The following is a 16044-nucleotide window of genomic DNA, read 5'->3' as shown; positions in this document are numbered from 1 at the left end:
GAGTTTGTTTGGGATGCTCTGGATTGACAGCGGGTTGCAGTTCCCGCCAATATCCAGCAACTTTGCACAGTCATTGAAGAGGAGTGGGACAACATTCCGCAATCAACAGCCTGATCAGCTCTATGTGAAGGAGATCTGTCGCGCTGCATGAGGCAAATGGTGGTCACAACAGATACAGACTACTTTTCTGATCCACGCCACTACCTTTTAAAAAAAGAATTTAAGATATCGGTGATGAACATATGCATATTTGAATTGGGAATACCAATATGCATATGTTCATCACAGATATCTTAAATTATTTTGCAGGGTGGTATGCTGCTGGAAATTAGTTAATTGAAATAAATTCATTAGGCCCTAAACTATGGATTTCACATGACTGAATTTATTTCAATTAACTAATTTCCAGCAGCATACCACCCTGCATCCCACTGCTGGCTTGCTTCTGAAGCTAAGCAGGGTTGGTCCTGGTCAGTCCCTGGATGGGAGACCAGATGCTGCTGGAAGTGGTGTTGGAGGGCCAGTAGGAGGCACTCTTTCCTCTGGTCTAAAAAAAATATCCCAATACCCCAAGGCAGTGATTGGGGACATTGCCCTGTGTAGGGTGCCGTCTTTCAGATGGAACGTTAAACGGGTATCCTGACTCTGTGGTCACTAAAGATCCCATGGCACTTATCGTAAGAGTAGGGGTGTTAACCCCGATGTCCGGGGCTAAATTCCCATTCTGGCCTTCATATGGTCACCTAATCATCCCCAGCTTACAATTGGCTCATTCATCCTCCCCTGGAACTATTCCCCAGGTCGTTGCTGTAAATGAGAATGTTCTCAGTCAACTTACCTAAAACACGGGATAAAAAAAAATATGAATAACTCTTTGAAATTGTTATATTTTTGTTCAGTGTAGTACATTCACAGTTTGATGTACCTCACATGCTGATGAAGTGATAACACTCAATTGGATAATCAAAACATCTGACCCATTTTTGTAGATGTACTGATTAACTGACTGCTCAGTGTAGGGTGGCAAAATCCCAGGAACCTTCCCAAAATGCACAGGTTTTCTAGAAATCCTGGTTGGAAGAAGGAAATCTGGAAACCTCCAACCAGTTTTTTTGCAAAATCTGGGACTTTTGGAAAGGTTACCAGAATTTTGCAACCGTAGTTCAGTGCCGAAAACATCTCCTGTACTGAAGCAGCTCTGTAGGTAAATAAAAAGACAACCATTTCCCCCTTCGGAGTTCACACTTGGGTTCACCTTGAGAGATTGATGCAAACTTGAACTTTTTAAAAAGCTGTCTTTGTTTTGATTTCCTTCCGAGAATTGAAGAAATGGAAAGAAGGCCCTGTGTTCTGTGTAACAGTGAAACAACCCTCTTCAGAGCACGCACTCAAGACACACAGCCCCCCCCCCCCCCACACACACACACACACGCACACACAGCCCCCATTTTTACAGTTTACTGTAAAAGCCCCTAAAACAAGCAGTGGTAGTGTTTTGGATTAGTTTCCTCAGTTTCCTCAAGCACTTCCTCAAGGTCCTGAGGGGGGACTTTGACAGCTGGGGGGGAGAAAGGAGGAGTTGCCTTGTCCACTCCCAACACACGGAGGTCTGGGATGAATTATAAATCGACTATCAGTAGGGGGGTTCCAGTTCTCGGAGGGGCGAGGTGCTCTCCTGCAGCTGTTGTATCCCCCCCCAACACAATGCATGCACACACACACACGAGACTCACTACTTCAAGCATATGCACACACATACTGCTGCGACAAGAACGGGGTCTTTCCTCACCCCTCTCCCTAAACAGGGGCCCTTTGACCCTCCAGCTGTAACCACACTGCAACTCATTCAGAAATAACCCCTCTGACCACGCACGAGCGCAGGCACACGATTAATGAGCTCATGGCTTGGTTAAGTCACAGCTTAGGGATGGCGGTAGGACCACTCAGCACTATTCATGTGTAGAGCTGCAGACATGAAGTACTATATGTGTGTGATGGAGAAGAGTTACATCAGAAATAGAATGAGTTCACATAACCAGACGGATTAGGACTATTCTACACTGAGTGTACAAAACACCTGTTCTTTCCATGACACACTGACCAGGTGGATCCAGGTGAGAGCTAAGATCCCTTATTGATGTCACCTGTTAAATCCACTTCAAAATCAGTGTAGATGAAGGGGAGGAAACAGGTTAAAGGAGGATTTTTAAGCCTTGAGACATGGATTGTGTATGAATTGCCATTCAGAGGGTGAATGGGCAAGACAAAATATTTAAGTGCCTTTGGACAGGGTATGGTAGTGGGTGCCAGGTGCACCGGTTTGGCTGTGTCAAGAACTACAACGCTGATGGGCTTTTCACGCTCAACAGTCAGTTTGTGTGTATCAAGAACAGTCCACCACACAAAGGAGTCAACATGGGCCAGCATCCGTGTGGAACGCTTTTGTACACTCAGTGCATATTTGTACATCTACCTTAGATCATTGATGGCGCTCAACTCCAAACGTTTACGGAATCACTGGCCACTTTATTAAAGTGACAAGTGTTCGATTATTAATGTTTACCTACTGCTTTACTGATCTCATATCTATATACTGTATTCTACTATACTTTAGTCAATACCACTCCGACATTGTTCGTCCTAATATTTAGTAATATTACTTTTAGATGAGTGTATTGTTAGATACTACTCCACTGTTGGAGCTCGGAACACAACCATTTCGCTACACCCCGCAATAACATCTGCTAAATATGTGTATGTCACCAATGAAAATGTGATTTGACACCTTGTAGAGTCCATGCCCTGACGAATTGAGGCTGTTCTGAGGGCAAACGGGGGGTGCAACTCAATATTAGGAAGGTGTTCCTAATGTTTTGTACACTGTGTATATTTGTACATCTACCTTAGGTCATTGGCGCTCAACTTCAAATGTTTATGATCTGACTGAATCTGCATTGGTGTTAGCAACAGCCTATTGTCACCTCTAGCACCTCTCTTAAGACGTCACCCAGGGGTGTACTCACTAGGAACCAAACGGAAGAAACGGTGAGGTACATACCCGAATTTGTCCAATAGAAACTCCTGTTTTCGTTGAAACATGTTTTCCGTTTGGAATAATAGTTTTGCAACAGTGGCCAACTAATGAATACGGCCTAACTTGACCACATCTGTTCTGTCACCACCCACATCCAATAAAAAAATCTAATCTGTCTATTCTCAAAAGAACTGTTTCTTCTTAACTATACACTCCTCTTCCCCCTCTCAACACCATCACTACATCAACACCTATCACTCCAAACTCTGCAGCCATTGCCCCTCCCCCAGATACAAAAAGGTTATTCCCGCACCTCTCCCTACCCTATTCACCCCACTCATTTCCTACCCCTTCCCCCAAAGTTTCTCTCATCCCTGTTTCCAAAGTGCCTTACCTCCCAGACTCTTAGCCCAATCCCCTTATCCCCTAAAAATGTCTCCCCTCTATTACCACTCAAAACTCTTGACGTCTTGCACCTATTTCTTCTCTCCTCCACCTCCCAAAAGTCTTCCCTCAAACTTACACCCTATCCCTCCAAAGTCTCTCCCCTACTCTCACCAGGTTCTTGAAGAGTGCGGTGACCTCCCTGGTGAAGACAGCCAGGTTCAGGAACCCAGTGGACACCTCGTTGTTGTCCTGGGTCAGGTGACTGTTCCCCAGGTTCTCCAGCACGTCGATGTACTGCTCCTTGTTCTCTGCGTGACCTAGAACCACAAACACACACTTAAATTGTTTTTTCCATCAGCCATGACACCCACCATCTCAGATTGTTCGGAAATCTTTTCGGTAGTTAGAAACTGACACGATTAGCATTCCTGAAACTGATTTATTCGTTTTTTGTTGTTTTTTTACCCCTTTTTCATCATAGCCAAATTGGTAATTACAGTCTTGTCCCATCGCTGTAACTCCCGTACGGACTCGGGAGAGGCGAAGGTCAAGAGCCGTGCTTCCTCCGAAACACAACCCTGCCAAGCAGCACTGCTTCTTGACACAATGCACGCTTAACCCGGAAGCCAGCCGCACCAATGTGTCAGATGAAACACCGTAAACCTGCCGGCCGTGTCAGAGTGCATGCGCCCAGCCCGCCAAAGTTGCTAGCGTGCGATGGGATAAGGACATCCCGGCCGGTCAAACCCTTCCCGAGTGGCGCAGCGGTCTAAGGCACTGCTGCTCAGTGCTAGAGGTGTCACTACAGACCCTGGTTCGATTCCAGGCTGCATCACAACCGGCCGTAATTGGGAGTCCCATAGGACGGCGCACAATTGGCCCAGCGTCAACCGGGTTAGGGTTTGGCCGGTGTAGGCCGTCATTGTAAATAAATACCCTTTGTTCTTAACTGACTCGCCTAGTTAAAGAAAAAGTTAAATAAATGTAAAATAAATAATAAAATCCAGACAACGCTGGGCCAGTTGTGCGTTGCCTCATGGGTCTCCCGGTCACGACACAGCCCGGTATCGCACCAGGATCTTTGGTAACGCAGCTAGCACCGCTGCGCCACTCGGGGAGGCCCTGAAACTTTATTTTGTTTAAATGTAATTAGAGCTGAGAAATTCAGCTAATTGATTGCACCCAAATTGACCCCGTTCATTTTATAGGATTCACAAATATAGTACCTAAAATCCAAATTGGACCAAATTTCTTCCAAAGATTGAGTAAGACATGAGGATTCCAGTAAAATTGTCAACACTCTACAGCAATCCCACCCCAACAACCAGTATGCAGTATCGGTTCTCTATTTTTGACAAGTTGTATGGAGCTGCAGCTTGGAGTATTGCTTCTTCAACCCTAATGCATTAACTGTGAATCTGGATGTTTTTTCCCCCCGTTCAGTGAAATTAGACATTGCATTATTTACCATAAATACATTTTATCAACTTTGCTGGTCTCCGTTTATTAAAATGGATCACAATATTTTCTTTGCAACTTTGGGTAGAAAACCAATTGCTTTTGCTCATGATGAAAGTAAATTGTGGTCAAGCCAGTCCTCCATAAAAGCAATTCCTTCTCTTAGCAACCTAATGCTTCAACCCAAATCACCTTAAAATAGTCCAACAAAGTCCAGCAGTTCTTCGAGAGGGCTATCCGTATGGTGCAATTGTCATTTAAAGATTTTTCTACAAGCCCAAAACTTTGATGGAGAAATGGGCCAGTGACTAAAAATGTAACAATCCTAATAAAATACAACTATGAACCATTGCAATCCAGTCGTATGATTTTCAATACAATTATTATAAAACATCTCTATTCGTAGAATGAAATTTACCATTAAACCCAACCCAAAAACATTGCAAAACACTGCTCTGTGTGTGTTTGGGTCCTTCCCCCACTCACTCACTGACAGTCATTCAATTAGCCATGTCAGAATTATTATTATTTTTTATAAATGGTTAAGTTGGTCTAGTCAGCTATCAAGGCCAGAATTCCAACCAGGCATACAGGGCACATGCCCAGGGGCCCTGACCTCCAGGGTGCCCCCATTGATTGATTAGTTGCTCTCACTCGGATATATTAACATGGCATAAATCATGACAAAATGTGTAGAATTGCAGGAAATGTACATTTCTCTACTAGTCAAACTAAAACTGGAGAAAAATCCCCCCCCCTCATGGCAAAATGAGTAAAATTGTGGCTTTTTCTTGAAAAATGTTGCGCATTTCCTTTGGGTCACACGGCAAAATATGTAGAATTGCAGGAAATGTACATTTCTCTACACCGTCAAAAGGTTTAAGAAACCCTGGTCTAACTAATCCATACCCTTTGAGGGAATATAAAATCACAGAGGGGCCATTTCCTGGACACGAATTAAAGGCCTTTGCAGACTGTATGATATTAGCCGTCATATGCCACGATTTTACTGCCCAAGACAACATTTCCACGTCGTAGGAAAAATCTTAGGTCGTAAATGATTGTCAGACGTCTTGGCTCTTTCAATGTGACAGGGTCTAGGTCTGCTGCTACGTGTGGTCATAGGCTCTGACAAAGTTCTGTCAGTGTCAGATTTTCTTTGCCTTTATCGTATAGCGTGGCTGGTGTTACGAGTCGACCCGGTAACTGACGAATAGTAACGCGGCTGGCACGGAGTAATGCACACAATTATGATTATTGTGACTAGCCAGATTAATACATGTACATGCTGTGTAAGAAGAACAATTTCCTTAAATCGTGTTTAGGCTACATACATCGGAAATCAGGCTGATGGGATTATGATAAACGTACAAAATCGGCAATCAAAATTCAACGTTCTACCTAAGCCACCATGTTATTTTGGGGAAACCTATTTAATTCTAAGTTCAGGCATATAAAAAAAAGATGTGAAAAAAAGTTTTTCCGAGCTCACTTCACTCACACATAAGCATCTGTGCTGGCACATGCACAGATCGAATACACCGCTGCAGTTGACGTAGCCTGTGTCAGTTGACGTAGCCTCTTAAGCCAAACGCAGAATGTCACTACAGAACTGAAGTAAATACTACAATCTGGCCAGGTTGATATCAAGATTAAAACATTTGGTAACAGTGTGACAATCATAAAAAAAGACTGAATGCGACATACAATCTGCAAAGGCCTTAAACCTGCAAGAAGGACAAACTGAATTTATTTAAAAATGGAGGACTGGCTTGAATTGTAAGGATGACCATACAAATTATTTTCTTCAGGAGCAAAAGACCAGCAAAATAGATTAAAGGGTGAGGTGGCAGTAGCAGGAACAGTGGCACATGGTTGGCAAAACTTGGCATGGGGTGTGTGGCTATTAATCATTTTATTGGATTCCTCATGTCTTACTAATTGTTAGGAACAACTATGGTCCAAATCAGAAGTACGATTTTATTGAAGTTATGAATCCTATAAATACAATTTTTCCAATTTGGGTGCAATCAGAGATCAAATTTCGGATAAATTTCTCAGATATCAAATATTATTTCAACAAATTGTTTCAGGAATGCTAATATTTTCTGTTTCTAATCAAACTATGGCAGAACAATCTGAGATAGTGGGTGTCGAAATCCTCTTTATTGCACTTTGAGATGGAATGACTCAAGGTTATCCTCTGAAGTGCGTTTATACTCCTACCTCACAAGAGGCTGTCTGCTATCGCTGTGCTCCAATTTCTGTAGTGTTCTTCACACTGCTTCCTTCCACAAAAATCTAGTCTCCTGATCTCACTTCGGTCCGCTAACATTCACTATGGATTTAATTAAGAGCGCCAAGCTTCCACACAATTTAATAAAGTCTAATAAACCTACACCACCACAGTAAATCCATTATATATATTTTAGGCAGGTCAACAACAAGAAAACACACATGATATGAAGGATATGTAGCCTATTTCAGAAGAACGGAATAGTATAAGTAGACCTTATATGGCCTAGCCAGATCAGGGCCTATGGCTGTGGGCTACGCTAGATTATCTTGTAATTCCCGTGGCATTATTTTATAGTAAGAAGGATAATTGAACATAGCTGAATAAAATAGAAACAATATATTTTTCCCAATTCTTTTAAATTACCTACACAAATAGCTAGCTAGAAAAAAAAGTGTTAACACGATAAAAATGTATTAAAAAGACTTAAAAGAAATACAAATAAAGTTGTCCCGTAGGCATCTACAGATGGAGCTAAGAGCTGTGTTGTCTGTCATTTCCCAGCAGCGTCAGTAAAAAAGGCAGGGCCTCAGGCGGCCTTAGCAGAGACACGTTGCCAAACTTTGAGCGGTATTGAGCGGTTAACAAAGAAAAAGGTCCTCCTATATGCTTCATTTACATGTATTTATGCAACTTTAGTTGTGATACAAATGTTAGGCTATATGTTTTGATTTCTAAAACATTCTAGGCTGCATGGTGCAACTAATGATTTGAAAAAAGTAGCATGAAAGGAATTGCGATCTGCTCTGTTCCTTGCTGAAGGCTGCACACACACTTCACAATTTGACAAGCACAAGATTCTCACCTGTCAAACTATTCGAAATTGAATACCGTCTTTACATATAGCCTATTAATGTGTGGAATTATTGTTATTTAAAAATAAAAAAAATCAGTAGTCTCCACTTGAATAGCGAATGGAGGTTATTTGCGGTTACGTTTTAATTTGCCAGGTAGGCTACACGGGTTGTAAAGTGAATATCTGTGCCTAATTTTAAGAATTCAGCAATAAATATCGCAGCACGAAAAAGCTGGGATCATCTTAAATAGTGGCTGTCGCTGTTTCTTGCCTTTGACTGCACACACTGAGCATCAATCACAAGTGACAATATTCTCACCCATCAGACTATTCTCAATTTAATCGTGTGTCTTTACATACAGTTTATTTATTTCACCAGGTAGGCTAGTTGAGAACAAGTTCTCATTTACAACTGCGACCTGGCCAAGATAAAGCAAAGCAGTTCGACACATACAGAGTTAACATACTTTTTCTACTGTATTATTGACTATACGGTGTGTGCAAATGAGGTAGGAAAAGGGAGGTAAGGCAATACATAGGCCATGGTGGCAAAGTAATTACAATATAGCAATTAAACACTGGAATGGTATTTGTGCAGAAGATGCATGTGCAAGTAGAGATACTGGGGTGCAAAAGAGCAAGATGCATAAATAAATACAGTATGGGGATGAGGTAGTTGGATGGGCTATTTACAGATGGGTTATGTACAGGTGCAGTGATCTGTGAGCTGCTCTGACAGCTGGTGCTTAAAGCTAGTGAGGGAGAGGAGTCTCCAGCTTCAGTGATTTTTTACATACAGTACCAGTCAAAAGTTTGGACACACCTACTCATTCAAGGGTTTTTCTTTATTTTTTACTATTTTCTAAATTGTAGAATAATAGTGACAACATCAAAACTATGAAATAACGCATATGGAATCATGTAGTAACCCAAAAAAAGTGTTAAACAAAACAAGATATATTTTAGATTCTTCAAAGTAGCCATCCTTTGCCTTGATGACATCTTTGCACTCTTGGCATTCTCTCAACCAGCTTCACCTGGAATGCTTTTCCAGGCTCAGCTTCCCAACACACACAAACCACTGCATCCTGGCAAGAGCTGAGAGGAATAGGCCATTCTTGGTGTAGGGGGTAAAGGGGGATGAGAGAGGGAAAATAGAGAAATTTAAAAATTAAAAAAAAAAAGGATGGAGAGTCCGTCTAACCAACCACAAACTCAGCAAAAAAAGAAACTTCCTTTTTTCAGAACCCTGTCTTTCAAAGATAATTCGTAAAAATCCAAATAACTTCACAGATCTTCATTGTCAAGGGTTTAAAAGAGGAAAGTCCCACCCCCCACTTGTGCCATGTCATGACATACCTAGACCACCTACTGAGATGTGCCTTTGATTAAATAAATTAGGTGAAAATGAGACTGGAGTGCCACTTTAAGAGGGTGAGAGAAAGTGGGTGTTGAGAAGGGGGTGGGGGAGAATAGTGGAGTTGGGGTCTCAACTGCTGAACTGTAGGGGCTGACAAACATTTCCCAACTTTGGCTCACATCTGACAGTTAAACCCACAAAATGGAAACCAGACTATTTCAGAGTTTGGAAAAAGTTGAAAAACAAGTCACTTTTTATATTGCATCCAAGACTCATTTCAAAAAATCGAAACGCCATCCAAGTTGACTGATGATGCTGTTCAACATCATGTTAGCATTGTGAAACTGGTGAGTAAATTGTTTGTTCACATCAAAGTATGAAGCGAAGTTTCTTCAAAAAGGTGCCAGAATCTGACATAGAAGCTTGTACAGTATTCTTCATAGCTGGACTCAGACAATATCAGCATGCCAAACTGGTGGGTGACTTGATCATTCTAACCATCCTGCCAACAAAGCAACTATATTATAAGCCAAAGTGTGTGGTAGGTGGACAGTGGGCACACACACTCGTGTGCACACAAACACACACGGGGGCGCCCTACTTGACCTCTGGAGTCTGAACTAAACAGTGTCCGTCAAACAGCTAACATTGAGCCCATTGTCAAACACACACTGTCATTAGTCTCAGACCACAGGAGGCTGCTGATAATAATAGCTGGAATGGCGCAAACGGAATGGCATCAAACACTTGGAAACTATGTGTCGGATGTAATTGTTAGCATTCCACAAATTCCGCTCCAGTTATTAGCACTAGCCCGTCCGCCCCAATTAAGGTGCCACCAACCTCCAGTGTCTCAGACAGACAGGAGTGGCTCAGCCAACACGTCCCATACAATGTCAGCCTCTGTTTCATCCACAAACACGCTAACCATAATGAGACCTCATCCCATTCCCAAGTCTCATATTAAAGCCTGCAGTTATGTTTGAATATGCATTGAGTGTTTGTAATACAGTGTGTGTGTGTGGCAAGGAGCCACTTACCGATTCCAGAGCTGTGGATAGCCTTGACCATCTTCTTCATCCTCTGTAAGGTGCTCTGGTCCATCTCCATTGACTGCAACACAGAGAGAGAAGAAGAGCGTTAATGAAACATACACCGAGTGTGAAAAACATTAAGAACACCTGCTCTTTCCATGACAGACTGACCAGGTGAAAGATATGATCCCTTATTAATATCACTTGCTAAATCCACTTCAATCAGCGTAAATGAAGGGGAGGAGACAGGTTAAATAAGGATTTTTAAAGCCTTGAGACAATTGAGACATGGATTGTGTATGTATTGCCATTCAGAGGGTGAATGGGCAAGACAAAATATTTAAGTGCCTTTGAACGGGGTATGGTAGTAGGTGCCAGGTGCACTGGTTTGTATCAAGAACTGCAACGCTCCTGGGTTTTTCCACACTCAACAGTTTCCTGTGTGTATCAAGAATAGTCCACAACCCAAAAAACATCCAGCCAACTTGACACAACTGTGGGAAGCATTGGAGTAAACATGAGCCAGCATCCCTGTGGAACGCTTTCGACACCTTCCATACCCAGATTAATTGAGGCTGTTCTGAGGGCCAAAGGGGGTGCAAGTCAATGTTTTGCACAGTGTATAGTGTCTTATTGACTCCAGTCCATTAGTAGCAGAAGGTTTTAGGAAGACAAAGGAAGATCCTTCCCTACGGGGTAAATCCTAACTTGAGATCTGTCTATGCATGCAAATCTGGCTTTAACATAGTTACATGCGCAGACAGATGCATTGATGTCAATGGGAGATCGGAGCGAAAATGGCAACATTACACCACAGACTTCAAGTTAGAATGTCACCTAGTAGAACTGACAAAGAGCAACAGTGAAAGAAATGTAACCTGTCGGACCGTCTATAGGAAAACCGCAATTCTTTGACTGTCTAGCAGCGGTCATGGTGACCCAGAAGTTCCCACGCCGTGACTAACTTTGCGTTAACAGGTGAATCAGTGGTTAATCCGTCTAGCACCACCACGCTTGTCATCATTGGGCTGATGATGTCTCTCATGCACCAACCACCGGCCTCGCCTGTCGTTTTTCAGGTTCACCGCCCTAACGTGCGTCAACATGTAACTTCACTCTACTCTGTTTGCTTAAGAACGGGGGTATTCAAATCTTACCCTACGAGGTCCAGAGTACTGCCGATTACCTGTTCTACCTGATCATTAATTACACCCACCTGGTGGCCCAGGTCTAAATCAGTCCCTGAGGGGGAAGAGTGGGGGGGAAAGCAGTTGAACTGGCTTCGAGTTACAGACTTGAATTTTAAAGAACCTAGCTAGCTACATGACACTCCTTTGGCACCAAAATAGTAGATATATTACAGCTAAAGTTAGTTACTGGACCAGTCGTGGTAAGTGTTTATATAGCCTAACAACAGCCCTTCTCGTGTCTTATTTGTCTAATGAAAAAGTGCATGGGACTTTAAACATGTATGGAAATGTATGGAGAGACTTAGAAAATGGAGTAACTCCTCCCTTACTTTCCACTGTTTCAGTAGTAGGAGGAGGAGTCAGGGCAAGACTGTGGTCAAAGTGAAAAAGGAATGTCAAACTACTACACTTCAATGTCAAATCTGTTGACTTAAGTCTAAAAGGGTTAAGGTGATGGCTCCATTCCAATATGAGGTGATGGCTCCATTCCAATATGAGGTAATGTAACCATCTAACAAAGGAATGTACACAGTGTCCACGTACAGGTCAGACCACCATGGTGCAGTTCCAGCACACCCTGTTTAGGCTCAATCAAAAGGCTTGTTACGCTGCCTAACCCCTAGTGCAGTGTTTCCCAACCCTGGTCCTAGAGTACCCCCAACACTACACATTTTCATTGTAGCCCTGGACGAGCACACCCGATTCAACTTGTCAATTAATCGTCAAGCCCTCAATGAGTTGAATGAGGTGTGTTTGTCCAGTGCTACAACGTGTACTGTTGGGGTTACTCAAGGACCAGGGTTGGGAAACACATTCACCCCTGCTGTGACCTGTCTGCAGCATTGAATACACACACACTCACAACAATTCCCTATACTCTTGAGAAGAGCAAAACGGTTACACCCAGAAATAAAACGGTTACCATTGACACGGACTGGGTGTATGCTCAACAAACAATGCCATCTTTCCTCTATTCTATTGTATGCGTCGCAAACATTGGACACGTCACTATCATTATAGCAGTTCCCGGCTTTGGTGTGTGTGCGCTAAGTGCCTTTATGGGTGTGTGACTGTGTGCATCCGTACTACATGTCTATGAGTGTGTGTGTGTGTGTCAGCCTAGCAACATTTTAGAGGCCCCAATCTTGGCGGTGTAGACGTTTTGTTTTTTTATGTAAAAAAAGGTGCAAAATGCAGAACTCGCTCCGCCATTTCCTGGTTGTTAAAATTCTAGAAGTTTGCTTAATTTCAGTTTGTGACAAAACAATCAAGTATCATGAAGAGAATCATTGTACCATCTAAACCGCTGTGAAATATCTTTTCCACAACCAAAAATATTGTATTTTCAGCTGTTTGAAGCTGGCGTACAAAACCAAAAGTAAAAGAGGCAAAAATAACCTTACCGGGACGCATAGAAATAGCGCACATAGACTTGCTTTCAATGAGTGACAGATCTATAACTCACAATTCTATGTGAATTTGGTCAGGTTGTCATTGAAGTTTTTACTCTAATTTCCTGAGCTTCTACATATTCTGGCATGAAGCTGTGATAATGTTGCAGTTTTAAAGTTCGCTGCAATTCTATGCATTTTGCCATGGATAATGCTGTGTTCTTTTGCTAAAACAATAACAAAATGAATACTTCTAAATGAATAGACTTTGGAATGTTCAATTCTCCCTTAATGTCTAGCTTTTATTTTGGTGCTTGTTAGTTCAAAGATAATGGACCTAATATATATATTTTTTTTTTTTTATTATCTTTTCTACATACTTTATCTGTTTTAGCTGTTTATGTTTACACTGAAAACATTTTTCCATCCCTAAAGTGTATAAAGAAAATATATAAAAGGTGTCCGCATGCTTCCCAGCCGAAACACTTCGGAAGAGTTTGTGCATATATTATGACGACATTGTTGTTTTGAACTTCGGTAAGTTAATTTATAATGTGTTTTTTTCTCCCTCTCTCGATTGTTCTCCCACAAAAATGTTATTGAAGCAAGCCGAAGTCTACGCCCCTTCGTCGGTGATTGGTCAACATTAGGGACCTTCAGTAAATTCTTTGTTGTCATTCAACGAGATACCCCTCGTTTTAATGCAGTTTTTCCATTTAGAAATACTTCAAACATAAAATTGCGCGACATAGATGTCCTCTGCAAAAACGTCGAAATTAATGACATATTTCTAGAGTTATTTTAGATTAATTAAGACTATTTTTAGGAAGTGCTATGGCGTCTCAAAATTAACAAACAGTACTGCCGTTTTTTCTCGTTTTTCAAGTGACAGTCTTTTAAGGGAGTATGCCAGCACACTCGTTCGGTTCGCCTAGTGGACTTCAGCTAGCTTCCAGGCGAACTGAAGTATACAGACGCCTTAACGGTTCACCAAACCCACGGTTCGGTACATATTTCGGTTTTGGAGTCAAGGGTTGGTTTCGGTACAGCAGGAAAATGAAAATGCCATTCACAATGTTCTTTGCATTGTCTGTTGTAACCGGATTGTTATGTTGGGCTCTCAAGTTTCCATTCTGATGCTGCGTTTATAACCATGTGGGAGGTGGTTATTTACCCGTTGGACGCAATCATGTGATTTTAAACTCGTTGAGAAACACCGATTGGCAAATGGCCAACAAGCTGTGTCAACCATAAACTAAACGTACTTGGATACGAACGCACGACGACATTACCTCCTTCAGTGCCAGATGCAAACTTGTGACAGAAAGGGGGAGTCCCACTCCGGGGTAATGTGATGGGCTGTCACTGCATGGTGGTGGAAAATGGTGTTTCATAAAGGAAGTACGCATATTTTCCCGCCATTAAATAAAGTTCACGTGGAAATCGAAGCCTATGCAGCCTGAATGGAGAACCTTTTCGGTACGAACCGTTCAACGAGGCATATGAATGCATTGCCAGCTGCATATAATTAATTGGAACGATAAATTGACACGACTCTATTTCGCCATCTGCTGGCCTTTGGGCTAAGGCTACACCCATTGCAAGACAAAGCTCAACGTGTTGCTGTAGCTTTTGAATTGCTTTGTTATTTAACCTTTAACTACGCAAGTCAGTCAGTTAAGAACAAATTCTTATTTACAATGACAGTCTACACCGGCCAAACCCCGGACGACGCTGGGCCAATTGTGCGCCGCCCTATGGGACTCAACACGGCCGGTTGCGATACAGCCTGGATTCGAACCAGGGTGTCTGTAGAGACGCCTCTAGCACTGTGATGCAGTGCCTTAGATCGCTGCGCCACTCGGGAGCTTCCCAAACTTGGTCCTGCCCCCCGATTCAAATAATCAAAGTTATAGTTAGTTGGTTATTTGAATCAGCTGTGTTGCGTTAAGGTAAAATATATTTATACATAGTCTACTTTTATAAATGACAGTGAACTTGGCAAAACTGTTATGCTTGGCTAGTTTACTCACTGGAGGTTCGTCTACCTATTGGTTCACCTCCCACCACTAACTGTCAACAACAAGTTACCTGTGGACAGGTAAACAATAGTGCGCACTGAAACGCCCAGCTCACCTCTTCGACTGCCGAAACAGTGTTCCGACATTCACTCATTTTGGACTGAAAAATCGAGGTAGTCGGTGATGCCAAGTCCTCGTTTGTCAGAGCAACAAAGTCCGAAATGCTGATATGCTCCGGCATGTTGCTCTCCAAGTAAAAAGGTCCAACTGAAGACATTTAAAAGGTCGTTAAAGTTTCAAACACGCATGTTTCCGCGGGAAATCCACTGGTTCTCCTTGTGGAAAAGGTTAAATTACCCGCGACAGCATTCCCACGTTCACAACTATATGAGTGAAAGTTGATGGTTGTCCGATTTTTCTCACACTGCGGTGCAATTCGAGTGAGATCCACTGCTGACTACAATATGGTAGCAGCACTAAAGATGACGTCACTTTCATATGGTATTAAGAAAACCTTCAAAATAAAAAGCCCGCATTTCAAAACATTGCAAAGTGGATAACTGTTTCAAAAGATATTACATTTTTATCAATGTCGATTTTGTTGTGAATGCAAAAAATGTACATGAAAAAAAAAATACAATGTTGAGACTGGTATTGACAATATTGGGTTTATAGCGAAAAAACGATTATTTGTGCAGATGTAAATGCGGGATTGGGAGCAGTCAGTAGGGTCTGTAGAATCTATATATGGTGTCATTTCATGGGACGCTGAATAATACGCAGTGTTGCTAGTCTTTTACTACACCCATTCCATAGGCCACAACGCAAATCACTTTTAATATGAAATACATATTGGCTTATAGTGAAAAATATATGATTTCTGTCGATGTAAAAGTGGGGTTGGGAGTTTAGAATACAGTGATCTGCATTATGGCCTATGGAATGGGTGTAGTAAAAGGCCAGTAACACTCCGTATTATTCAGAGCCCCATGAAATGACACCATATATAAATTCTACAGACCTACTGAGTAATCCAAACCCCACTTTTACATCGGCACCAAGAGTAGTTTTTTTCTC

At 42.1% G+C, this 16044-nt stretch overlaps 1 protein-coding gene across 4 annotated transcripts in view; it reads right to left on the bottom strand.

Annotated features, from left to right (window-relative positions):
* The window catches only part of asap3 (ArfGAP with SH3 domain, ankyrin repeat and PH domain 3), a 46373-nt gene extending 30945 nt beyond the window's left edge, over positions 1 to 15428 (bottom strand). For all 4 annotated transcript variants that reach the window (XM_038967028.1, XM_038967030.1, XM_038967029.1 and 1 more), the window contains exons 1-3: positions 15083 to 15428; positions 10372 to 10444; positions 3593 to 3738 (exon numbers count right to left, since the gene is read on the bottom strand). In XM_038967028.1, coding sequence (XP_038822956.1) covers positions 3593 to 3738; positions 10372 to 10444; positions 15083 to 15244 — 381 coding nt within the window. In that variant the 5' untranslated portion in view covers positions 15245 to 15428. The remainder of the gene's footprint in view (positions 1 to 3592; positions 3739 to 10371; positions 10445 to 15082) is intronic.
* Between the last annotated feature and the right edge of the window lie 616 nt (positions 15429 to 16044).

The sequence above is a fragment of the Salvelinus namaycush genome, chromosome 28 (assembly GCF_016432855.1).
Source record: "Salvelinus namaycush isolate Seneca chromosome 28, SaNama_1.0, whole genome shotgun sequence".
In the NCBI taxonomy this organism is placed as follows: domain Eukaryota; kingdom Metazoa; phylum Chordata; class Actinopteri; order Salmoniformes; family Salmonidae; genus Salvelinus; species Salvelinus namaycush.
Note: the sequence above shows the minus strand (reverse complement) of the source record. Positions and strands in the feature narration are given on the sequence as shown.